General features: G+C 39.3%; 2 protein-coding genes across 10 annotated transcripts in view; one reads left to right on the forward strand and one right to left on the reverse strand.

Moving 5' to 3' along the window:
- GOLM1 (golgi membrane protein 1) overlaps positions 1 to 10,933 on the forward strand; it is a 65,288-nt gene extending 54,355 nt beyond the window's left edge. For 2 of the 3 annotated variants that reach the window (XM_027614965.2, XM_027614966.2), the window contains exons 7-10: positions 898 to 1,057; positions 1,946 to 2,212; positions 3,773 to 3,886; positions 9,103 to 10,933. In XM_027614965.2, the coding sequence (XP_027470766.1) occupies positions 898 to 1,057; positions 1,946 to 2,212; positions 3,773 to 3,886; positions 9,103 to 9,176 (615 nt within the window). In that variant the 3' untranslated portion in view covers positions 9,177 to 10,933. The remainder of the gene's footprint in view (positions 1 to 897; positions 1,058 to 1,945; positions 2,213 to 3,772; positions 3,887 to 9,102) is intronic. The other variant, XM_027614967.2, reaches the window with a different exon arrangement.
- Positions 10,934 to 11,069: 136 nt separating this feature from the next.
- NAA35 (N-alpha-acetyltransferase 35, NatC auxiliary subunit) overlaps positions 11,070 to 27,158 on the reverse strand; it is a 97,193-nt gene continuing 81,104 nt past the window's right edge. For all 7 annotated transcript variants that reach the window (XM_027614962.2, XM_027614957.2, XM_027614961.2 and 4 more), the window contains 9 exons: positions 25,180 to 25,246; positions 23,500 to 23,598; positions 22,795 to 22,973; positions 19,451 to 19,587; positions 18,521 to 18,588; positions 17,493 to 17,633; positions 16,968 to 17,090; positions 14,025 to 14,105; positions 11,070 to 12,993 (listed from right to left, as the gene is read on the reverse strand). In XM_027614962.2, the coding sequence (XP_027470763.1) occupies positions 12,934 to 12,993; positions 14,025 to 14,105; positions 16,968 to 17,090; positions 17,493 to 17,633; positions 18,521 to 18,588; positions 19,451 to 19,587; positions 22,795 to 22,973; positions 23,500 to 23,598; positions 25,180 to 25,246 (955 nt within the window). In that variant the 3' untranslated portion in view covers positions 11,070 to 12,933. The remainder of the gene's footprint in view (positions 12,994 to 14,024; positions 14,106 to 16,967; positions 17,091 to 17,492; positions 17,634 to 18,520; positions 18,589 to 19,450; positions 19,588 to 22,794; positions 22,974 to 23,499; positions 23,599 to 25,179; positions 25,247 to 27,158) is intronic.

Raw genomic sequence — 27,158 nt, forward strand, 5'->3', positions numbered from 1 at the left:
TTCTTAATTTGTGTAAGTTCAGTAGTGTTATCCCATCTTATTTTTTTAGTAATTTTTCTCTTTTTCTTGGTTAATCTAGCTGAAGGTTTGCCAATTTTGTTCAACTTTTCAAAGAACTTGGATTTCATTGATATTCTCTATTGTTTTTCTATTCTGTATTCCATTAATTCCTGTTCCAACCTTTATTATGTTCTTCTTAGGTTCCGTTTGCTTTTCTTTTTCCAGTATCTGAAGGTGGAAGATTAGGTTACTGATTTGAGATCTTTCTTTTTTCTTAATAAAGACCTGCAAATTTCCCCCTAAGCACTGCTTTAACAGCCTCCCATAAGTTTCGTATGTCATTTATTTGTTTTTTTCTCAAGATACTCTCTTATTTGCCTTGTGATTTCTTTCACCCATTGGTTTAATTTAGGAGTATGTTGTCTAATTTCCACGTTCGTGAATTTCTCAAATTTTATTGTCACTGATAATCTCATTCCCTTGTGATTGACATCATACAAAGTATGTTCTCCAATTATTTCAAATTTGTTAAGGCTTCTTTCATTGCCTAACATCTGTCCTGGGGAATGTTCCATGTGCACTTGAAGAATGTGTTTTGCTCTTGTTGGGTCAGTGTTTTATAGAAGTCAGCCTGGTCTGGTTTATCATTCAGGGCACCCTTGTCCTTGTTGATCAGACTGTTAGAAACCTACTTGTTAATCCATTACTGAAAGTACTTTCTGGGAGATCGTAACATCAGAGCTTTGGATTTATGCCAGATGGTATGGTACAATTGGGATAGATCATGGCGTTTCTCAGGGTTTTGGTGTTTTGTCAGAAGGATGTCCATTGCATTGCTTGGGTTTGTTGTGAGGTGTAAAGTCATAGAGCCTTGGCTGTCGTGTGATCCTGTTTCAGCTCCGAGCCCCCAGTGAGCCTCAGCCCAGGCCAGAGGAAGTGGACCTGCCCCAGGCAGAGGTGCCTCAAGTGAAAGGAAACGTGCCCAGCAATGGTGAGCCCCAGACACCAGCCCCCAGTTCTGAGGCGGCTTTGGCTTTGAAGAGACAAGGTGAGAAAAGTAAGTGAAGCTTGGTAATTAAACATTTAAGCTCTCTCCAAAATAAACATTGTGGTGGTTTGTGTCCAACATCTTTGCACATGGCCTCACGACAGAGTATCCTTGTGGGAGGCAATTGGTGACCTGGGTTTGGGCTGCCAGAGGCAGGTGAAGGTCTCTCTGGGGACCTGGAATTGGGGCCCTAGGGCTTTCCTTGTCTTACTGTCATCCTTGTAAAGCGAGTGCCTTGTTCTTTGGCAGCTGTGTAAAGGTCCGGGCTGTGCCTTACTGAGGACATCACTGGGACTGTGTGATAGGGGAGATGGTTGAGACCTGGGCAGCCGTCCCGGGAACGGGGGCTGCTGTGTCTCTGGGGAGTGAGTCCTTGGTAGACTGGCAGGCCCTGCACCCAAGTACTTGTCCAGACATACAGGAGGGTCAGATAACTTCAGCTGATAGGTTGTCACTGAAATCAGGAGAATTTGTCCAGACTTTTTTCCTAAACCACTTCTCTCTTATGGTTCTGAAGATGAGCTGCAGGTATAGAGAAACCTGCAGTCTTTGCAGTCACAGAATAAGTTACCCAGTTGCTCCCCATCCAGCCCTTGGGGAGACTCTGGGAATTGAGGGGTATGGGGGGTGGTTGTGTTTAATTTTTTTGATTTTTTTTTTTTAAAGATTTTATTTATTTGACACAGCACACAAGCAGGGGGAGTGGCAGTCAGAGGCAGAGGGAGAAGCAGTCTCCCCATAGAGCAGGGGAAGCCCGATGCAGGACTCGATCCCAGGACCCCGGGATCATGACCTGAGCCGAAGGCAGTCGCTTAACCAACTGAGCCACCCAGGCACCCTGTTTTTGTTTTAAACTAAATGCTAGTGAGGTCACAGCTAACTCTGTTCTCTGTACAGAGGAAACCAACGAGATTCAGGTCGCCAGTGAGGAGCTTCCGAGGGACAGCCTGGGGCTGCCCCAGGAGCCACGCCGAGAGCAGGCTGTGGAGGAAGACAGACCCGTGGGTGGAAGAGGCATTGGAGAAGCTGAAGCAGTTGGCCAAATGCCACAGGTGCCAGGAGTGATGCTGGCGAGCCAAGAAAATCAGGACACGGAGGACCTGGAGCGGGACCAGCTTGTCATCCCCGATGGGCAGGAGGAGGAGCAGGGTGCTGATGAGGAAGGTGGGTGAGCTGCTCCAGTGAGCTGTCTGCTCATTCCTTTCCACTGCTCTTCGTCTGACACTGGAAGGGCCCCTGTGAAAGCCCGCTTGCGATTTGGTAGTTCTTCTGGTTTGTTGGGTCTCTTACCATGGAGGAGGCGGGAGGGAAGAGCAGTGTGCTCACCAGCAGTTGGATTTGTCAGAATTAATATTCACAGGGAGTCCGCAGTGTTTGGGGTGGGGGGGGTTTTCAGGCGGAAGGCCTTGAGGTGGGCGCTTAGCATCAAGTGAACGTAGCCCCCACACTGGACCCTGTGTCCTGCCTGTGTGTCTGCATTCACACCCACACGTGGTGTCACCACCAGTGCCCAGTGAATGGAATTGGGTAGATGGGGTTTCATGCATATTTGAGCATGGCAGCAAAGTGACCTGTGAATCCTATCTGGTTTGGTGGACTTTTTTTTTTTTTTAAGATACAGGAAAGTGGGGAAACTGAGATCACGATATTCTGGGATGTATTTGGGTCCCTAAAAGCTGTGGAAGACGTCACTCCCAGCTGAGCCAGGAACACCTGTGAAGGGAAGATACCTGTGCTCTGGGACGAGCCACTAACAAGAGTGGGGCAATGTGCCAATTTGTGGAAATCACCCTGTTTCTAGATCTCGTTTGCACTTGAGTTTCTCTTTCTGAAGACTGTGCTCTCACAAGGTTTTGGTTAAAGAATTAAAAAGAAGAAACTCTGGTGGCCAATCCAGTGGCACTCAGGTTTCAGACTGGCCACAGAGGGTAATATCTGAGGATTGGCTTGAGGTCCTGCAGGATACACGTCATCCTGGTGCAGCTGTCAAATAAAGCGGCAGGGCCCAAAGATGTGGGCTTTGCCTCCACTTCAGGCAGTGAGTGCAGGGGGATGTAACTAGAGCTAACTCTCCCAGACCCGCATTTTAAAAAATGATTTTGTTTACCTACCTGTATGTGTATATAAGACATTCACAGGAAAGCCTATGAATATAGTATGTCTCTTGAACGCCTTTTGTCCTGATCTTTTGTGGTGGTGGTTCTCTGCAGGGCTGAATGTGGTGATGCATGATCCCTAATTATGTAGGGATGATGGAAAATCCTTCGGCACCCAGTAGCTTCTCCATTTGCTTCCATCAGAGCCACAAGCCATTCCGAGGAGGTGCCGTCATTAACTAGAAAGCTGTTGTTTCCAGCAACAGCAGTGCCTTCCTTTAACCTCGAGTTGATGGTCTTTAAAAAAAAAACAAAAAACAAAAAACCACCACCCAGGATTTGGGGTTAATTAGCTTGTTTCCCTAGTTCCAGCCCAGAATACAGCCCTGTGTCGAGGGCCACGGTTTCCATGGACTCCGTCGAAGCAGGGCTGCTAGGGAAGTGGAGAACTTGCACTTGCTGTTCGTACTGGCGCAGGCACGCAAGTGCCCGCCATTCTCCCAGAGGTCGCAAGAGGACCTGATTGTTGAGCCGTGACTGGGAGAAACCCCGGTTCCTGGGCTCTGGTGCCCCTGCGGCCTCCAGAGTCATGTGGGTTGTGCTCTCTGTGCCTGTGCTCACTTTACAGGAAGACACCAGCAAAAGCTGGGAGGAGAGGAGGACTACAACATGGATGAAAACGAGGCAGAATCGGAAACAGATAAGCAGGCAGCCCTTGCAGGGAACGACAGAAACCTGAACGGTAAGAGGTGTGCCGAGGCAGTGGGCCTGCCTTGAATTTCACATTGTGGTCCTTCATTCACTTTGGCAGTGACTAAACAATCCCAGCACTAATGTTGTAAATAATCCATCCAATCCAGAAGCCTTTGAACATGGGGCCATGGAGGGAGGGGAGGATTGAGAAGTCCAAGGTGAAGACCTTTCAGAAGGTCTGTGTGTTTAGGGGGCTCCAGCCCTCAGGTGTTGGCTGGAGGATTTGTCTTCATGACATCTAGGGATTTCCCATTTCTAGTATATGTGCTGCCGAAGCGAGCACGGGATTTCCCAACAGATGGCTAGGTCACCACTTGATCACTCTGTATCAGCAATCAAAAAGCCCTAACATCTGCACAATACTTCCAAGCAGCTTCTTATAGTAGCATTTTGTATCATTTTGAATTTTGAAGGGTCTGGGCCAGTGGGATGTATCAGATTCTGGATTTGTCCATTTGCTTGTGATTGGATTCAGGTTGGCTGATATTTGCAGCTGCAGTGTGCTCTTCTTGCTTCCCACCAGGAGGCAGGCCCTGGCAGGTTGATGGCTTGGTTAAGGCACTGCCCGCCGGGTCTCTCCATCACAAAGGGCCATTTTCCCTTTGTAACTGAGAAGTCATGTAGAAGGGGATGCTTTGAAATGGTGTGGCTTTAGCGTCCATTGAAAACCCTTGTCTGATGGTGACTTTTCTAATGCTGTCACCCTGCCACATATCCTCTTGTTGTAGTATCATGTGGTTTCATGGTTCCCTTTTTTAAAATTCATTTTTCTATCAGATTCTTAGTGTTTCCTTTCCTAGTTGTTAAGAGCTCTTTATATGCTAGGGAGATTGCCCTTTATCTGTGGTGTAAGTTGCAAATACTTCTTCCCAGTTTGTGTTTTGGTTTTATGTATGGTGTTTTTTGCCATGTGAATGTTTCAAAACTTTTATGTCTTGTCTTTTATTGCCTCTGGATATTGAGTCATGGCAAGTTTTCCCATCTAGTTTTGGAAGGAATTCATCTGTGTGTTTTAAGTACACTTTCACATTTTTCTTTTAGTTCTATTAAAAAGTTAAAACACAAATTCAGAAAAGCACACAAATGTCTTTAGAAGGTAAATACCTTGTAACTGTGTCCCCACCCACCTCAAGGACTAGAACCTTACCAGCCCTCCAGAGGCCGGTCTCTCCCCATAATAGCACCCCCTATCCTGACCTTTCTAATAGGCATTTTCTTGCATTTATTTATGGGCTTATCACTCAAGTGGGCATCCCTGGACACCAGTTTAGTTTTGCCCATTTTCTTAAAATTGATAGCTCTTTAAATGTCTCTTAGTCTACAGGTTTCCCCTCCATTCCTTTCCTCCATTTGCCCTAGTTTTCCAGTCCGTATAGTGCTGATTGTACATTCATAGTGCTGTTTAGTATGTTCTTTCCTTTCTATTTCCCGAATATTGGCAGCTGATATCCAGAGGCTTGGTTCAGATTTGGGCTCAAGCCCTTGGTAAAGTGGGAGGCAGTGGTGTGTTCTTTCATCAGGAGGCAAGGAACACCTTTCTTTTTGTGATATAAGTAGCAGTTGTTGTTCAGTACCTTCATTAATTCTTTCATGGTATTCTAATTCAGCTTTTTCTATTCCATTGGTTAACTGGGATATTTTTATAAATAGGTAAGTCAGTAGTTTTAGTCCTATAATATAGGATAAAAATGCTTGATTCTTTTTATTTACCCATTTTCAAAATAATGAATTATTTCCCTGTCATCCTCTGAGGGTGATATTTAAAATACAAACTCAGTGGACTTAAACCTATTTGACGGGTTTCGTTCAATTGTATTTATTACCGTTTTTGAAGTTCAGGTTGTCCCATCTTCTTTGGCCAGTGGGACCTTCCCCACTTTAATCTGAACCTTCAGGTCCTTTGTCCCTTGTTCCTGTCCTGCTTAGCCACAGCTCTCCTCCACACTCAGCTGTTCTCCTCCCCCTACCCCCATGGGGCTCTACCCAGGAAGGAGCCCCAGAAAGGAGTCCTGGTAAATGCATTTCAGAAGTTCATGGGGCTCAGCCTCCCCTGGCCCCTCAATCCTTACCATAGCTACTTTGTGGTCACCTGCTGCGGGAGTAGCAGAAAGTCTCCTGCTTTCCAGTTGCAGTTTGTCCATGGGCCCAGGTACTTTCGGGTGTAAATCTTTTGGTTGTTTGGGGTTATCCTCTTCTGTTCTCAGGTCCATCAGGTGCTCCATTGCTCCTGTTTTCTTTCTAGACAGTGTTAGCGTACAGGCACTGGCCATTGTCTTTGTCTCTGCTTGTATTTTGGGGTCTGCAGGATTCCTTGCCATCTACTCTTATAAATGTCTGATTTGAGGTTTTCAGGGTAGTCACTTTATGTAGGGACCCTGAAATTCAAAAACTATGCCACTGTTGTCACCATTTTTCCAGGATCATCATTATGTTTTTATATTTTACATTTAGATCTCTAATTCATAACTAATTTCAAGTGTATTCAGGTAGTGTGGCACAAGGTTGGGTCCAATTTTCTTGTTCCTAAGGGCTGTCTAATTGGCCAAACACCAGCTCAAAGCCACTGATTTGAGGTGCCACCTTTACCAAATAGATTTCTGTATGTATTCAGGTCTACTTTTCAGACTTTCTGTGCCATTGATTTCTCTGCTGACTCACACTATACCACACTGTTCTAACAGCTCCGCCCCCCCGCCTTTTTTTTTTTTTTTTTAAATATCTGACAAGGCTACTTCTGGAAGATTTCAGTCAAGATATCTTTGAATAATGCTTCTTCCCATTTTGATTCCTTCTTAAACTCAGATCAGAAATGTTAGATCTTACCATTCTATTCATGTCTCTTACCCTTTTTTCCATATTACCCATTTCTGCTTCCCTGATCTACATTCAGAATGATTTCCTCAGACATAGCTTCCAGTTCACCAATTTTTCCTTCAGCTATGCCTTATCTGTTCTTTTTAATTTTTTTATTTCTAAACTTTATTCTTTGCTTATGTTTACAAACATCTTCTATTTCTTTAAATGTTTCAGACTTTATCTTCCAGCTGCAGTATCTGAAAACCTTGTGGGTATTTCTTTTATCAGACTGTCCTTAGGATCCCTTCTTTCCTTGTGTTTTGTGCTTTTAACTGTGAGCTACAAGTTTCCTGGGAACTTTTATCTGTAGGAAGCCTCTGGGGCCTGAGTTAGAGCAGTACTGCACTAGAGGTTGTTTGCCTCTATCGGTCTCAAGAAGGGCACTACAAAATCACCACCTCTTTAATAACGTAAATTCTCTTCAGATATTTTTTGGATCACACAGGAAATGTGAGTTCTAACTGTATACTTGCAATGTCATCTCATATAGTTGAGAAGTCCTCCTCCCCGGTCTAACCACTAGGGTTTCTTGCTGTCCCATTTTCACTGCAGACTTATTCTCCATTACCTTGAATCCAAGGACACAATCCTTTGGGAGTTTCAGCTCTATTTAGGAGTCCCCTTCTGGAGTGGAGCCCTCATCTTTGGAAGCTGTAAAGGGAGAAGGCCGGTATCTTCAGGCTTCAGAAGTCCTCAGGGCAGAGCTAGCTTTGATGTTTATTACCTTCAGGAGTTGGAACTTTTCACTCCACGTTTGGCCTCACAGATTCCTTCTTCTATTGCCATTACAGACAGTGCATTTTAGTGTCTTACTTTAAAATTTTTAACTTTTCAATTTGAAAATAATTGATTTTAATTTAAAATAGAATTTCCATATACCTCTCACCCAGGTTCCCCAAATATTAATATCTTATATATAACTTATAGTACAGTTATTGAAATGACAGTATTGATAAAATGTTATTACTCAAATTTAGTGAACTGTCCAACTTAATATCTCTTTTCTGGTCCAATATATAATAATCCAGGATTATATACTGCATTTATTGTCACACCTCCCTAGGGTCCTTTAACCCAAAACCATCTGTTTTTATCTTATGACGTTGATAGTTTTTAAGTGTTCTGGCCAGTTATTTGGTAGAAAGTCTCTCAGCTTGGGTTTGATTCAACAGTGTGTTCTTTAAAATATCTTTTCTATTAATATCTTTCTATTAATATCTTATCTATTTTTCTATATCAATATCTAGCATGTCAGTTATTACAGTTGGCAGAGTTGTCTGAGGTTTCTAGAAATAGTTCTAACTTGATTTTTAAATTATTTTCTTAGACTATACTTAAAACACGAACATATTATCAAGTCAGAATTTTAAACAAATACAAAGTCTCTTTTTCTGTTCCTGTCATCGAGTCCACTCATTTTTGTACCTCAGTCCTTGACTATTTGCTGGTATGGTTACTGTCTTAACATCTCTTTTACTGTCCTTTCAAATCAGTCTAGTATCCTAAATGTTTGGCTTTGCAGTAGAGCCCTGGGATCTTTCATCCCCTACACACAGGTGTCCCATGAATTTGACCTTGTACAAGGCTTCAAACAAAGGACGCAGGCAAAGAAAAATGCTCTCTAAGCTTTGTTTCAAGAATTGTCATCACCATCATTTTAACATTCTATCATTAAAATAGTGTAAGACCCTCCCTGCTTGCTCCAGGGAAATTAGAAGAAAAAGGCATTAGTTCCAACTTTATTAGAGAACTTTTTAAAAGACAATATTTAAGGCAGTCATTTAATTCATTTAATAAAATCATTAACCATTTAATGTGTTGTAGTTGTAAATCAGCATGGTGGTTTTAGGTTTTGTGAGGTCTTTGTATGTCCTTTGTGTGTCAAAGGAGAGTAAGGATGATGGGAGCCACATACAGACTTCAGCTCTGTAAAGGAGAAGCTTTGGAGTAGTAAGAGCTGACTGAAGCTGCAGGTAGCTCTTAGGGCATTGTGTTTCCTGTTGGTATGGATACCAACAGGGATGCATGGAGCACAGGAGAGTTGTGGTTGTATCACAAATCTTATATTTTATATTGTCCACTTTAGAGGACATGGGGCATTATTTCGGTATTTTAAATAGGAAGTTTTTATATGTTTTAGCTTTATTTCATGGCACCATGTTGGCCATACATGTAGTTTCTTCACTGTCTTGTCCTTGATTAGGAATGCAATCCCCCATTATGTTGCTGACGGAGATACTGTCCTCTTGAGGCAGTCTCTCGATACTTAGGTCAAATAGAACCTGCCTGGCTGGTTTCCCCTACATGTTTTAATGTTAGATTATGCTTTTTATTTTTTTTCTTTTTTAGTTCTTAATGCTGAAAATCAGAAAGGAGACATAAATTTACTTGATCAGCGTGAAAAGAGGAATCACACACTCTGAATCAACTGGAATTACATACTTCATGTCAGGATTGAAAAGAGATCACTACGAAGTATTTATGAGGGGTTGAATACTGTGAAATGTACTAAGTAAAATATACATCTAAAGATGATTATTGTGGAGTTTTAATATGTACTTTATGTAGGAAAATGATTGTGTTGTAGATGGTTTTTTCGAAGTATTTATACTAAGGTATCAGAATTTGTCAGCTAATAGGTATGAGAAGATCAATATCAAAAACAGAACCCAAGTTCTCCAAGTATGGTGACAGTGGCGCTTAAAAAATTCTGGAATGTAACTTTGTTAAAAAAAAAAAATCAAAGCCTGTAGAAGAGTCTGTCTTCTGACACCAAGAGACCCACCGCACCTGAGAATTCTTCTCTGGTCCCTTTGGTGTCCCGCTTCACACGCTGTGCTGAGTGGCTGGTACCAGCCCGATATTTCTGTTCTCACAGGTCAGTGCTGAACGATTCCTGGCTTATACTCTCATGTGCTCACTTCTGGTTCCGATAGTCAGTGGCCTGGAGTACAAAACTGTTAACACAAACATCACTAGCAACAGTTTTGAACAAGTCTATATACAAAGACATTTTATGTGAGAATTTTTTAAAAAACTTATATAACCTTTGTCATTCATGTACAAAAATGCTTCTAACTGACTTGTAATTTGAACATTTGTGATCTATTTTTACTTTGCTTAGTATGTGCGGGCAAAGCAAAATCTTCTGTATTAAGTCCCTATTACCAAGAGCCATGAGTGGATTAGACTTTTGACACAACAGGGGCCAAACCAGAGCTGACCCTGGGGCCTGTAGCAGAGCACTGTGGGGGCATGTTTGCTGTGGACTGCCCAATGCACCATTACAGGAAAAGGAGAGGAAGTTGATGTTAAGAGTATATGGTGTTACACAGGGGGAAAGTTTAGAAAGGCAAGAGAAATTAACAGTTGTTTTTGCCATAGTCTGTACGTTTGGCTTATGGTAAATGACTATCAACAGTGATTTAAAAATCAATGTTAATTTGAAAAGGACTAATCATAATTCACCTTGAGTTGCTTCTCTGTATTTCCAGTAAGTAGGCTCTTGCCACTTACGAATGACTGGCAGAGTCACACTAATGACTCTCAGGTCTTAAGGGTAAGTGGGTAGTGATACTTACTTACTCTTACAAGTCAGAGGATTTGAGATACAGGAGCCTCAGATCACCTGGTATAACCCCTCAACTTGAGAGGAACTGGGGGTCCAGAGAAGTTAAAGAACTACGCAGGCCAGACAGCTGGTGAGCTGGATGCCTGGCCCCTCACCTGCTCTGGACTCATGGTGCCCCTGGCTGGCACTGAAGGCAGGACCTGGTTTGCATTCAGGTTAAGATCTCCAATGTGAATGTTACTCGTGTAGGTACCTTTTTACTTAATTGCTAGGATTAAACTTTTCTACCCGGAAAAGGCAACTAAAGGGTGTTAAAAATAGCTTTGTAAGATTTTATCTAAGCCCTTGTCCAACTTCTCTTTGTGTCTTAGCCTTAGGGTTGATAATCTCTCTTGCCTTTTCAATAAAACATCTATTCATTCCATCTTTAATCAGTGTGCATAGAGTTCTAAGAAACAAGACTCTTACAGTTCAGCTGCTTTGTTTTCCTTTACTGCCCTATTGGACTCCTGAAGAATCAGCTTGCAAATTATAGATTAAGAATGGTTTGCCTTAACCCTTTTGTGGACTGAGATGGGATGTCAATATAAATAAAAAATGACCACACTGTTTCCATCTTCATGTAGAGGCACCAAAGGCCATTCGTTCGGGAGGTGTGTACTGTGAGTAATCTCTCCAGTCATGCTTTCTTACCACCGGCTTACCTTGACATCACATAGGCAACCATTTATAGCGGTGTCATGGCTTTTTTTTTTTTTAAAGCAAAACAAAAACCTGTGTAATACATAAGTAGATGGCAAACCCCCCACTTTGGTCTTATGGTTTCATCCAAAATTAGCAGCTATTCCAATTTTTAATAGGTATGAACTATTTAATTTACACCTTCCTCTGTTTTCTCAAATGGTATGTAGACAGGAATGTGAAGACCCACCTTTTCTTCTGCAGATGGGACTGCAGATTCCCTGCACAATACTCAGATTTCTTGAGTAATGAAAGCACTGCACATACTTAATGTACTTTTGTGTGATGGAATTTGACAAATAAACCAATACCTGTTAAGTCAGTGTGCAGTCATTAAATAACTAGATCAGTTAACTGGCATGATTGTTTTAATTGGTAGTAGTTGGTTAGCTATTTTTAGCAGAACCCAGAGTGGTGTAAGACAAGTGTGAATTCAGGAGCCTTTAAGGTCCAAGGGCTCGGTCTACCCCAAGAGATTACTATAAATAATTGATAGTTTATAGAACACTCAACAACTTCTAATCCTTGTCTCTGAATTTTACAAAAAATACAAAAAGATTCCATGAATTGTAGGGTTTTTTCCCACATTGTTAGCTTAGATTTTGAAAATGTTCGTTAGTGTCAGAGTTGGGGAAATAGTTGTGTATTTAAATGTTTGTGTACGAAGCCACTCTCCCTTAAAAACTGGCTTATAAAAATCTGATGATAATGTATAGATTGAAGGATTACTCAAAGCTGGTATCACATGCACTCTTGAAAAAGCTAAAGTAAAATGCTTCCATCCTTGTTGGTGTGCCTGTGAAACACATCTCTGGGAAAGTTAAAGGACTTGAAATATTTTCTTTAAATTTATGCATAAACTTCACATAATATGTTTTATAAACCAAGGCCCTAGCCAGTTGAAACAAATGCTTGTTTTCCTATCTTTACTGCTTAGAATAAAATGATACCATCTAATGTAGAATAAAAACCCACGGCAGCATGAGCCAGGAAGAGGAATGGGCAGCAAAGGAAGGGCAGGGCCTCTGGTGCTGGGCACTTACAGGGTACAGGTGGATTTAAGTCTGTTTCTGAAGGCAGCAGATACTGGAAAGATCCCCACTTGAAAACACTGCGTGGGTTAAAATGAATATTTAGCAGTGAACAAAAACTATGCCACACTGAAACCTAACCCTAAAAATTAACAATCTATGCATTCCTACCTCTTGAATAATGTCACTAGCAAACATTTTGCATGTTTTAAAGGTGCCAAAAGGAACAGTTAAAGGATGTTTTTTAAAAAACCTCTATATTCTTACAGGTATATAATTTAAGACATCATGACACACAAAATCACAATCCCCATGTAATTTAGTCTCCCTAGATAGTTTAGAGGTTCCCCCCACCCCACATATTCCCTTTTAAATGTATTTTACCAAAACCCCATCCAAATGTTTGATCGTTTTTGAAACTTTTGAATCTGTTTGAACTATTCAAGAGTAAACACCTTCAGTCCTTAACATGCATCAACAAAGTGCTGTTGTTTTTCATTTCCAGTAGTGCATTTTTTGTCAAGAAATTTATTAACCTTTACAAACACTATTTTCACTCATTCATAAAAAAATGATTTATGATTAAATCTGTAATAAAACCATATAACATTCATCACTGCATTAAGCCCAGTTTCATCCATGGAACATAACAAACCACTTTAAAACAGCAGTTTTCATTCACGTCGTATAAGGCTGTCAAATTAAAAGTATTTCTTATAATAGGCTGTCATCCAAGAAATCCATTTCACTTCGTGTTATGTGCTGAGACTGACGGATGGATCCCCTTAGAATCTGAAAGTAGATTCTGCCCCTTGATGTCCCCCCTTTCAGTGTCTTTCAAACAAGTTTCACAACAGGAAAGTATTTGTGAGCAGAGAAATCAAATTCAGGAGGAACCTGTAAAGAAAGGCAGAAAGTAAACAAATGTATCTACAAATATTCAGACAGTACAGTATTTTAGTTTCTCGCAATTTTGGAGGTAAGGCAGCACAAGAGAGGAAAAAAAAAAAAACCTGGTTTAATGACAAAGACAACAGGAACTAACCTGGAGGGAAAACAACAAGCTTATCTCTGGGTTTATGAAAGAGAACAGTTAACAAAGGCAAATGGACTTAAATCACAGGGAAGGGTGGTGGGTCAGCACACTTTTTAGTTCCTGGGTCATGGATAGTACTAAGCAATGAAACCGTGTCTAGTAAAGCACGGCAGAAGATGAGGAAGGAAGATAGCAAGCCGCGATGGGAGTCGACAGACAGAGGTACATGTAGTGTGCCAATGCTCAGCAGGCACATGTTGATAACAACATCAGTAAGGGAAGCTGAGAGAATTTACCATCTCTCAAGCCATTAAACAAAGACTTCAATTACTGAAGCATTCACTTTTCTAAATATCTCTCCCATAATAAATTTTTTTTCACACATTTTCTGTTTTACTCTTTTACCCATTCACAGTAATTTACACAATTACATAGTAAATTACACAGTAATTTACACAAAGAGGGGAATGGGAGGGAGGGGAATGGAAGGGCAGACTTTAGAAATTTTAAGTCAATAAAATCTCAAGTTTCAAAGCAAAATGGCAAGCTCTAGTTACTTTCTGCCACTGAACCTCTTTTTATTTTCTTTTAAGATTGTATTTATTTGACAGAGAGGTAGAGAAAGAGAGGGCACAAGCAGCAGGAGCGGCAGAGGGAGAGAGGGAGAAGCAGGCTTCCCGCCGAGCAGGGAGCCCGATGTGGGGCTCGATCCCAGGATCATGACCTGAGCCCAAGGCAGCTGCTTAACTGACCCAGCACCCAGGCGCCCCTGAACCTCTTTTAAAGGGATGATTTTTGAATGTTTTACCTTTTTGTAATATTTGTGTATCTTATTTTTTAAAAAGTTCTACAATAATTTAACACCCATTTACTTTCCCCACAATGCACTTACCTTAGATTCCTTTTTGTGTCCTCCTGCCAGTAACTTCATGACCACAAAGTTGGGTTTGGCAACCTTTAAAATTCTATTGACCTAAACAATGAGCAACATTAAGCTATCAAAACATAAAATTCAGAGTCAAAATGTCTTTATAAGATAGGAACTTCACATAAGGTAAATGTTGATTTTTTTTTTTTAAGATTTTATTTATTTGACAGACAGCAAGGGAGGAACACAAGCAGGGGGAGTGGGAGAGGGAGAGGCAGGCTTCCTGCTGAGCAGGGAGCCCAATGTGGGGCTCAATCCCAGGGCCCTGGGACCATGACCTGAGCCGAAGGCAGACACTTAACAACTGAGCCACCCAGGCACCCGATATTTTATTAAATAAAGGCAACTTAACAACACGAACAGACATACTTTTCCGTGACCACAGAGCTCTACTTTGGTCAGCAGGGCTGCCCTGGAGGGGCCCCTGGGTCTCGCTCTCACTAAGCCTGAAGAGTGTCCGGCTGCAAAGAGAGCAGCAGAGCACTTGGGGTGCAGACTACGCAGCTGGAGTGCTTGCACTTCAGGTACTCGTCATGAAACCTCTGGCAAGTTCTCTAGGATCTCTGTTCCCCAGCTGCTTCATCTGTAAGCGTGGGGACATTAACTTGACTCCCATGCCCGCACAGACCTGCTAAGAGGATTACTAAGTGAGCTAATCCATACTACGAGCTGAGAACCACGCCTGGCAGGTAGGAGGTGTCCTGCGTTTACTGTCACTCCTGACTACGCTTGGCCGAAAAGTTTCACCTGAACAAATGAACAGCAGAGGACTGGAATGCTGCATTCCTCCTAAGAGGGAGTAACGTGCAACCTGAAGAAAAAAGCTCCCACTACTCCTCGTTGCTGACTGACCTCTCTCCAGAAACACACCTCAACACAGGTTTGGAACAGCTTCTCCTCAGCCCCAGATAACACATCCGCCTGTCCGGATGACAACTCCGTCTAGGCCTCCAACAGGCACGTCCCAACCTGAGCTCCTGACTTCTCGGTCCAGTCTCCCACCTGCCCCTGCTCCACCCGCAGCCCTCTCCACTGGTTCCATCCACTCAGGGGCTCAGGCCCAAACCCTGAAAGTCCTCCTTAACGCCTCTTTTCCTCACCCACATCCAGTCCATCTTGCTTCAGATCACCTCCATGGTCCACACCATCTCTCACCAGATCACTGCTGTGGGTACCTGCTCCTACCTTTGCCCCTACCACAGTCTATTTTCAGCACCGGGGCCAGAGTGAACCTTTACAACAAAAATCCAATCTGGTCACTCCTCTGCTCAAAAACCTCCCAGTGGCTCACCTTGTTCATCGTACTCCAGCCACATCAGTCCGTGCCCTTGGGGTCTTTACATGTGCAGATCCCTCTGCCCATAGGGTTCCATCCCCAGTGGCCATGCAACTTGCTTTTTCACCTTCTTCAGAGATTTGCTCACAGACCACCTTAACTTAAAAATGCCTAATCCTCCGCTACCTCCCTACTCATAGTATTCACTATCCCCATTCCCAGCTTGATTTTTCATAGTCCTTATGACCTTCTAATATACTAGGTAATTTATTTACTGTCTGCAACCTCCACCACCCTCAGGAGGGCTGAGATTTGTCTAGTTTTCTTCATTAGTTTTTACCACAGGGCTGGGGACATATTAGGCACTCAACAAGTATTTGTTGAGTAAACAAATTAAGTTCATGGAAAGAAATATACCATCTATTATAGGTACCTTCCTCTAATTTTTACATTCCCCCTTGTATTTTCTTTTATTACATGATTATATAGAACAAAAAGTCATCTCACTCCTATCCCTGTTTCCCAAGGCACTAGGCTCCCCTCCCAGGAAGCAAACACTGTTATCAATTCTTACATAATTCTTCCATCTCTTTCTGGAGATATATTATACTCCTATAGTATTTGCACACATACAGAGTTCCTGGGCCTCTTCTGATTGAAATGGCAGCATACTCATCGCAGTTTAGTACTTTGCTCTTTAAACTTCTTATATCCTGAAGAACATTCCATTACAGTATTTAACAACCGTCCTTTTCAAGACTACACAGTATTATATGATGTATCATCACTCATTTGACAGTCTCTGTTGAGGGACAGTGAAGTTTCCTTCTTTGCTATGAGAATCCTGCTGCAATGAGGACTCCTGCGTAAACCACTTGCTTCCCTCACTGCCCACACGTGCACATGTGTTAGATAAATCCCAAGCAGCAGCACTGCTTGGCCTAAGCATCTGTGCTTTTTTAACAGTAACTGCTATTAAATTCCCTTTCATGGAGGTTGTACCAAGATATACTCCCCAAAACAGTCTGAGTGTTACAGGCAAAGCACTCTCATTTGTGGAATCCATGCATGTCAATATAATCAGGCATACAGCAAACTGTGAAAGCAACAAGAGGCTGCAACTCAGTATTCTGCAAGTTCCAAGGTCTGTAGAATAATATCTCAAAATAAAGTCTTCGAACAGTAGGCCTGATTTTAAATGGTCAAGTGGAATAAGGTTTTTACTTCCTGTGATAATTGACCAGAGCATTTTTCATATTTTTAAGATTTATATAATTAGATTTTAATATAGTAAACTATACATTAAAATAAATTTTAAATGTCACCATTTCCGAACAGTGGATCACTCTTGGATCCTATTTCTGTTCTGCCTACACACTTTATGGTTCTATGTCTTAATTTCTCTTTGCATTGATCTCTAAATATACACAAAGGAGCTATTTGCTTTCTTTCATCAGATAATTTAAGTCTTGCAAGGTTAGGTTAGCAAAGCCATTTAAAATCCTTGCCAGAAACATGAGAGGCTTCACTATTAATACTGTAAGGTTCATTTTTATAAACTGTCATCCAATAGTAAGATACCTATTTCCTGCCAAGCTTTTCCTCCAGAATTACTGTGACTGCAGTCTTACCTCATGGTCTGGGTTTGGGATATTTTCCAGGATCATTTTTGCCTGCTGAAAGTGCTTACTAGCTGCCACATACAGTTCTGGAGACTGAGGAGGAGGGCTGTATTTATTGAGGTCAGACATTTCCTAAAAAGGGGGGGAAATACTATATTATTCAAAACATGTTTAATATGAAAAACTCTAAAACAGCTTTTGTAATTAAAGAATTCTACCTGATTCACGATTCATATAGAGACACTAAAGCAAACACTCAGCATATGTCCCTATTTTTCCCTACGTAATATTCAATTCCCAACCTTCGTATGCTACCTCATATTATCCTCATACTTAAAATAACTCTTAATGGGATGAGTGCATCCAAAAAGAGCCAAATAATTTTCACACTAATTAAAGCTGCTGTTTTATCGCCTTGTTGCTGGCCCAATAATAGTCTGATTTGACTATTTTAATGAAATGGCTAGGTACAAACAGCCTATCTCTAAGGTCTAAGACTACTTCCTTTACAATTGCTTTAATAAGCAGAGTCACCTTGAACTGCAGATAGTGCACCGGTGGTGGTGTCATTACACTGTTGAATGGAGCAAATCTGTGCTCGTATCGAACTTGTTCACTATCAAGCTCAAACTTGGGTTTTCGTACTTTGCCATCCATGTCAAATGCTACCATGGTCTAAAAGAAAATGAAAGAAAAGACTGTATCATTTTGAAAAAGTGAACTCCTCATTAGTACAGAATAGAAACAGCTATTTACACAAAGTTAAAACAATTTTAAGGTTCAGAAATCAGGAACAGGAAGAGAAAAACTGGCTTTAGTATTTTTATGTCATGTGCCATATTTACATAAAAAATTTTCAAGTTCCAGTGTTTAATCCATTACTGTATTTCCCAGTGAAATTGTACCACGTGCACATTATTCTGCTATGACACATGCTTTTACAGTTGCTTGAAACCTTCAAGTAAAAGCTTCTAAAGAAAAGAAGTCATATATAATAAAAGCATAGGTCCTGTTTCTCAAACATAAGTCCATGTTCTGTTTCATATATTTTAACATAAGTTGTCTCAAATAATTTCTTGAATTGCCAAGTACAGCTTAAGAGTTAGCACTTGCTACCACGTGAAAATGCTTGCTTTTGCTTAAGCCATTCATTGTGGAGCCTACCCCCTTCCTAGTATGCTCCTTACACAAACCTCATCTCTTCTAAGAAACCTTTTCTGATCATGAATCAGAAATAAACTCTGCCTTGTCTTATTACTTGTGTCACACATGTCACCTGACCTGTCATTACCTAGACACTTAGACTTGGTATCCTTAAATGTACTCCATAGAAGATACCTGACACATGGCAAGGATGTTAAATTAATACTTGTCTACAAATACTTGCTAAACAAAATTAATGAAAACTAGACTGGAAAAAAAGGTAATTGAAGCAGATGGTTAGTAAACACAAAGGTAAAATTAGAATCTGGAAAGAATCACAGAAAAGAGTCCATTTTAATTAAACTATGTAACAGCAATGTAGTTAAAAAGCAAAAAGAACTTCATTTGTGATGACTTACTTTAAACATTCCAGCACACATGTTCTGATATGCCTGGCTCATTGTGATCTCTCGGCTCAAGGGGCGAACTGTAATTAAAAAGAAAATTACCCACACTCTTTTCCCCCTCCTCTTGCATTACTGCAGGAGAAAATCTAATTAAAAAAAAAAACTTCTACCTTGTTTACTAAAATTAAAAATTCAAAGTTTGTTCCTACAGGTTAAATTTTCTGGCCCAAATCTACAAATAATAAAATAAAACTGAAAGCCTTTTTAAAAAGCCATATTCCCTAAATAATACCATAAAATTCTAGTATGAAGTAATTTTAACTTATTTTGAATTCACCATGCAGACTTAATTTCTGAATTAGGAAACCCATGCATATAGTCATTTAAAAACCCACCCAAACTGTTGAAATCCTAACGATATACACAGTAATATTTTCATTTGTAGCACTATCTGTACCCTTCCACTAGTGATCAAGAGAGCAGTGCCTCTGAAACATTTCTTTCTCCTCCTGGGCTTTGGGTGTTACACCAAGGCCCTCTGTGATCACCGTTCTGTGCCACTGTAACAGCACAGCTCCAGATCGACTCCCCTCCAAGTGGTCAGCCTTCTGTCAAAAGATCAAGGGTCTTCTGCTGCCTTGTTCCTTGACTTACCCTACTCGCACACTCCATGTGGCCTACTTCTTCTTGTCCTAAGGTCCTCTAACACACAAAATAGCCAAGAAGTAAAAGAAATGCAAGGGAAGGCACCAAAGAGGCTTGTGTCACTAACACTGGGACTCAGTTTATACCTTATACTTTCTGAAGAGAAGATGGGCAAGAACTGAGATGTAAGGACTAATTCACCCATAACAAGGCATAGGCAGCTCTCCATCTACTTGTAGAAATTAAAGTGCACTCCAATGTTTGTTACTTCTTAAATTTAAAAAGAATCCACGGTACCTTTCTTCTTTTTTTTTGTTTTTTTACTACTCCGGCCTTTTTGCTGCTCTTCCATGATCCTTTCCTCTGCCATCTGAGAGCCATCAGCACGACTTAATGTAGACATCAACCATGCATAAAGGAATTCTGAGAGATACCTTCAAGGGTACCAAATGTTAGTTAATGGAAGATGTCTACATGAGATAGCTTCATCACCACAGGTATTGGTATTAATAAAGAGATACTTTTAATACTGCTTTAAAAGTTAAAAAAAAAAAACCCCAAAATCCAGATTATCCAATTAGATAACTGATACATTAGATTTTACAAGAAATTAGCACTACACATGAGTAACTTTTCCTTTCTTGTAGCCTTATATTGCTGGACAATGCTGAAAAATGCTTAATTCCTACAATGATACGCATTTTACAATTTTTCAAAAGACTTCTTGATAATTATATTTATGTATGTAAATCAAATGAATGCACACTAAATTGTTCTTTTTTATTATATCAGGACACATTTCACCTTAGCCTATTAAGAAAATATTTCATTTTCCCATTAACTGCAAGAGAATGCAAATACAGAAAAAAAATGTAAAACTGTAGGCATTATACCAAAGCATTCTAAAAAATTAAGAACATTCAAGCTTATAATTTACTTGAGTTTATTCAATAAATGAAGTGTGAAACAGATTATTCCACCTGATACTAACTTTTCAGAAGCTTAACCAACATTACATTCTCCTATGCCCAGAAAAAGTGGTTCAAATCTAGGATATGAATATATATAGTTTATAATATAACCCATAATAAATAAAATTAAGGACCACTATTACATTAAGCTAAAATCAAAGATTAGAAATTTTATTATGGGGGCGCCTGGGTGGCTCAGTGGCTAAGCATCTGCCTTCAGCTCAGGTCATGATCCCAGGGTCCTGGGATCGAGCCCCACATCAGGCTCCCTGCTCAGTGGAGAGTCTGCTTCTCCCTCTCCCACTCCCCCTGCTTGTGTTCCTGCTCTCACTGTGTCTCTCTCTGTCAAATAAATAAATAAAATGAGCACATAATGCCTATTTCCAAAATTCTCCAAAAAGTTGTAAGGCAGGTTACAATATTAAAATGCTGACCTTCCCACCAAAAAAAAAAAAGAAAAACAAAGAGAGAAAGAAAATTTAAAGCAAAACAGTAACTAGTCAAAAGATACACCTGAGGATAAACATCGTTCCTTTTTGTTGTAGCAAAACAAAAGCCTCACAGTCAATAAATCAAAACTGTACTGGCAAAAAACAAACAAAAAAACTCTCCAAAACCACCTGGAATGGCTTAGGTGCTGTGTTTTAAAGCTAAACTGAGCACTATGCAGAACTCCTGGCAACTAAGGCAAACTGGGAAATATATTTTCATTAAAAAAAAAAAAAAGGCAAATAGTTCACATGAAGAGAAAATAATTTCTGACAATGAATTTAAGAAAAGCGTTTAGAATATCCTTTTACAGGGTACAAATGATTTTTTCCCTATTACACTACAAAATCTGAGGGTCTATATCTTAACGAAAGGATTTCTACAGGGAATTAATGCTGCTGTCTTCCAAATATCAAACACAAGGATAGATGAGTGAAGGATATAGTTGGCACAAGTCAGGCTTTTCTTGTCAAATATCAGATATCTCAGTGAGCTTTTATTAAATGCATTATCAAAATTAATACACAATTATATCTAAGGAGAATCAGAGTACAGTATTCTAGACGAGTGGTTCTCAAATTGTGATCTCTGGACCACCAGCAGTATCACCAGAACTAGTTAGAAATGCAAATGACTGGTCCTATCCCAGACCTACTGTACCAGGAACTCAAGGGACCATGCCTAGCAAGTCACCATGATGCACTTGAAAGTTTAAGAATCAGTGTTTTCTACTGTTCATTTTTAAAGGGCCCACATGCTTTAGGAATGATTATATTCATGAACAGTAACAACAACAAGCTTATCTTGTGAAAATGCTGGAGGCCAATCTATAATTTTGAAATTGAAAAGCAGTTAAAACTAACATGAAAGTAGACCACAAGGGTATTTATAGGCAAAAACTAAAATTTCTTTCATTAAAATGTAATGAATCTGCTCAAATATGCAGACACATTTCTAATGGAGTGTTTATGTGATTATCATTCATTTGCTGAATTAAGAGCCCAATTCTTTGTGCCAAAAAGCATATGAAAATTTTATTTTGAGGAATCAAGAGCACAAAGGCTTCCCATTAGCTGCCTCAAACCTCGGAGACAGAACTTGAGCATGTTCCCCTACAAAATGGTTTGAATACTGTGTCTACTGTGAGTTAATAACAAAACGTATGCCAAATAGCTATATCAACACCTGTTGGTAAGACTTGTTACCTACATAAATATTGGAGAGTATACCAAATAATATTATTCTCATATTACTTTAGTTCATGTTCAAATTCAAGTTTCATAGTCAAAAGAGTTATGTTAGGAGCCGTAGCAGCCATGATAACAAAACCATGTCAGTGTGGAAGAGAATTACTTTCCTTCCTTCATAGCGGCGACTCCAAGGGATATATAGTATCTTAATTTACTATGTTAAATAATTCAAATATGAGTTAAAAAGATGAACCATATTAAGATCTTATATACTAAACTTAGCTGTTTGCCATGAGCAACACTGGTTAATCTTATTTTAATAAATTACTACCGTCCTTGGCCAGACTAAGAAAAAGATATATTGGCTCTTAATTTATTTTGTTTCTGTGGCAGCTTTCCCATGTGTAAAGTATTTCCAAGAATCCTCTTACTAGGTTTCTTCATCTCATCTTCAAGTGAAAGTGAAGAACTACTGGCTGGGGATGGTGAGCTCTTATCAGCTCCTTCCAAGCTCCTGAGATAAATCCCCAGGGCGGCAGTTTGCAAAAGTTATGTTCCCAATGATAATTTTAGCCACAATTTCTTCTCTGAGCAAAGATCTGGTTCAGATTTCGAACTTTAATTCAGTTAAGTACATGCCACAGCTAGCACCTAGCGTCACTGAAGTCAGGACTAAATCTGTGTTAATTTTTCTCTCTAGAAACAGACAAAAGCTCTTCAATTAATCCATTTACTTTGGAGCCACTTCTATTAATTTTTAAATAAATATTCAATGGCTGGAAAAAACATATTTGTATGATGTTACAGCACTTAAAGATGTTCAAAACGATCTGGCTCTAATTTTTAATAGATATTTTTCAATTGTCCCACAACTAAAATTAAAATACATTAAATAAAAAAGTACCCTGAAATGATATTCTTTTCTAGAGATGCTCTCTCAGATCTTATCTACTCTACCCACCACCAATTTTAACTCACGTTGTTCTCTTACCAATATATGTAGTAGTACTCGTGCATGCTGTAGAGCTCCAATTCAAAGCCACTCAGAAGATACTGGATCATAATTCGAAGGTTATGATAAAGGACCCAGGTACCTAAACAGGCCAAATGTTGCCTTTGGGGTTCCTGTTTCAACAGCATAGTGTGAAGGGCTGCATCAACCTTCTCTGCCTATCAGAATAAAATGTCGTAACATTGACTTTCTTTTCAAGGTAATGAGAGAATTAAAAAAAAAAAAACAACAAACAGCTAAAATAGCATTTAGGCAGAAAATGTAAAACTTGTCACGTAAAGAACGCATACTTTCAAAACATTTTTCGTTAGATTTAACGTTAGATTTCACAGCGGATAACATTTACATAAACAAAAATACAAAATACTGACTTCAGGTCTCTAGTTATGTTATCAATTAATATTGCTGCTTACAAATTAAAATTTTTATTAGAATGTGAATTTGTTATAAAACTATAGTTCTACATATATTTTACAATTTATTCTGATTATCAAAGATATTATATATATATTATCTCAGTTTGGATTATTGTTCTTTTTGTAAACTCTTTGATACATGAAACTGTTACACTGAAGTTAAAAATAAATTCATCACACTGAAAAATTAAATAGTCAAAATACCATTCCAAAGAATTATTTTTGAAAAATCAGATCAAGGTACGTGAGTATCTTAGTTGGCTCTTACCTCATCCTGCAAGGTAGCGAATTCCTCAAGAATATGACCGAGCTTATCTCTCTGTCGAGCCCTATTATGTCCATGGATCTGAATAAGACTACAGAAGGGCTGTAATACACACACAGTTTGTTAACTGTCAATGTAAAACTACTTGACACTAAATAAAATTAACATTCCAAGTTTTCAAACTTGAGTTTAAGGGGGAAAAAAAACCTGTTGATGTAAGAATCAGGACTGTGCATATTTCTTACATAGGCATTTCTTTTTAAGGAAACTCAACATGAGAATTTATTAAAAGCCAGAAGAAAGTGGCTGTTAATGAAACTTGCTTTCATACGGCAAAAAAATCTTACTTTGATCTTTAGTTATCTTCCCACAGTTTCAAGAGAACGGTTTCTTTTCTGCTTATTTCACGCTATAAGCCAATGTTCAAGGGTGACATTTCTGTGCTGCTTTAAACACACCAGAACAATTACAAGGCTTGAACCCTGAATAACACAAGGGTTAGGGGCACTTATACCCCAGTCAAAAATCCATGTACAACTTCTGACTCTCCAAAAACTTAACTACTAATAGCCTACTGTTGACTGGAAGCCTTACTGAGAACATACACAGTCGGTTAACTCCTATTTTGTATATGTATTATATACTGTATTCTTACAATAAAGTAAGCTAGAGGAAGGAAAATGTTATTAAGAAAATCTTAAGAAAGACAAAATGCATTTATAGTACTGTTACTATATTGAAAATCGGTGTATAAGTGGACCTGTACAGTTCAAACCTATGTTGTTCAAGGGTCAGTTGTTATCTAGAAACCCTAAGGTTCTTCTATTCCTATTCTACATCATAAAATACTTCACTAATCAGACAGTACTGAATGATAGTATGCTCTAAGAAATACGAATTAGAAGGTATAATTTTAAATTTGTACAGTTTGACAGATATTCTCTCACTTGATCAATAGCTAGCCTCTAAGAAGTACAGGGGCAGTATTAACACCTCACTTTTTAAAGACTGGGAAGTGTATAGAAAACTAAAGTGATCTGCACGATAATAAAATGTTAATGATAAAAATGAAATCTGGCCTTTTAGTTCTGCTTTCACCATCCCACGCTGGCTTCCTATATATATGTATATATATATTTTAGTAACTGGAATTAGGCCCCCCAAAACTTGTGCTTCAGTTCTCCAAGAGAAATGTTTATATAATTAAATAAGAATGATTTATGATTAATTTAATCCACTACAAGATCTGTATTTTTTCCTAATTACCCGAGATTTGAAAAAAATTTGTGATCTTATCTACATTAATAATTTTAATTTTATTATATTCAAATAGTACAAAAAGAAGGTATCTGGGACTGTTACAAACATTCCTTGTTTATAAGATCAAAAGTAGTTTTTGTGCCCATTTACAAAAAATGTGTACAACTTGTTCTGTTTCTGTGATCCCTGGGGGTTACAGTGAAGACATCAAAGGTGCCTCAGTAGCTAACAACCTGCCAGGAAGACTTGAGGTTAGAAAGCTATCTACTTGAGTGTAAGAGGAGACAGAAATGTTTTATTTATTCAATGAAAATGAATAAGAAATGTCAGATGAAAAAAATAACACAAATTAGTGCTACTGAAAGAATTACACCCCACAATTTTTAAAGTATCCATCACAATGATCCAAATTGTAGTTCTTACCCGAACACAGTGAGTAACAAAGGAGTCAATACAGTCCTTAGCCTGGTGATTATTATATAGGCAGCACCTGTAAGACAATACTCATTAAAATCAAACTATTTGGCCTATAAAAAGCAGCAGTGATTACTATAGGTGCTACCAACAAAGGCGGTGGGAAAAAGAGAAAATGGAATCAAATACATTACTAAATTAAAAACTAGCATTAGATTAAGAAATATTACTGTGTTATTCACATAAATGTACACTATTTCCAATTCTTTTCAGTTCTGTATTTGGACAGAGTTGGATCCAACGAGATCAAATTAACATGAGAAGAAAAATTCCAAAATGCCACTTTTTCATGACCCTACTGCAATGTTATTTTTCTACAACTGACACTCTCATGGACTGTGTAATAGTAATTACAAAGAAAATACTGTACAGAATCCTAATTTTTTCAAGATGTACCCACATTTCCAACCACTGGCCAAAATCATCACCTATACATTTCTGGTACCTCATCGTCTATCCTCATGAAGTGGTTTCCTTGTGTTCCTTATCTCAGTTAACAGCATCACTTCTTGACTAAAGCCCTCCTGAGCACAGTCTGGGAGGATCTGCTACTTGCCTAGCCCTGGAGGAACTACAGGGGCCGGATAGATGGGAAGATTGTTTTTTTCTATCCCTGAGGTGGGAGGTCAGTAGTCCTTTGCACCTAAGAAGATGGGAAAAAGCAAAGACTTTCCCCTGGCACACTGCAGGAGCAGACAATGTACTACTCCTCAGTGTTTGCCATAACTGAACAATCTGACCAGAACCTCAAAGATAAACAGAGCCATAGTCATGCAACGGAAAATGATAGTGCCTGCAGCCGCCAAGTGAAAAGAAAAGGTGGAATGCCTGGAATAGGTGGTGGCAAGAGAAAAGGCGATCAAAATAAAACTCTTAAAAAAAAAAAAAAAAAAGACTTTCTGGATCCCAAAATCAGGCTTTTCAAATTTAAACATTCAATAGAAGACAGACACTCACTAAAGCCTTGAAGGTCAAGAGGAAGAACTTTCTCACATCATGGCAAAAAACAACAAAAGAGAGAAATAAATATAAATAAAAGAGATAAATATGAAGAATATGGAGAAGAGATGTAAAGACAATATATGAGGGGCTCTAAGAAAAAAACATGAAGGTGAAGCAATAATTACATAAAAAATAATAAAGGATAATTATTGATTGGAAGACATGAGGCTTTAATGACTGAGTTTCTGAAATGATTAGCAGAAAATCACACAAGTACATTCTGGTAAAACCCTTAAACTCAAAAAAGAAAAAGAAAAAAAGAAAAGAAACTTTACAATCTTCCAGAAGAAAGTGTCAAATCACTTATGAAGGAAAAAAATAACCAGATCAGGATCACATTTCTTTCTTTTTTTCTTTTTTTTTTCAGGATCACATTTCTTATCTGTAACACTGGAATTTTAAACAGTGGAATAACAGGCGTGCCTGGGTGGCTCAGTCGGCTAAGCATCCGACTCTTGGTTTCAGCTCAGGTCATGATCTCAGGGTTGTGGGATCAAGCCCAGCAGGCTCCATGCTCAGAAGTCTACTTGAAATTCTTTCCCTCTTCCTTTGCCCCTCCCCACGCTCTCCCTCTCTCCCCCTCTAAAATAAATAAAATCTTTAAAAAAACCAGTGGAATAACATTTACAGATTATCATGCAATGAACTTTGTTATATATACAGTCAGTTCTTGATATTCATGGTAGTTCTGTTCTTTAAAGTTGTGGTGGACACTGAATTAGACAATACAGAAACACTGCTGCTAGGGTAAAATACAGGGTTAGGTTCCTGCCAGCCTCTGGTGATGCCATTTTCATCAACTGATCACTATATAACTTGTATTTTAAGATGCCTTATGTAATGTACATTGCTGATTCATTAGCAAACTCAGGCCTGAGTGAAGCTTATCTAACACACATACTCTCTCTGAAAGGCACACTACAGCC

The sequence above is a fragment of the Zalophus californianus genome, chromosome 13 (genome assembly GCF_009762305.2).
Source record: "Zalophus californianus isolate mZalCal1 chromosome 13, mZalCal1.pri.v2, whole genome shotgun sequence".
NCBI classification, from domain to species: domain Eukaryota; kingdom Metazoa; phylum Chordata; class Mammalia; order Carnivora; family Otariidae; genus Zalophus; species Zalophus californianus.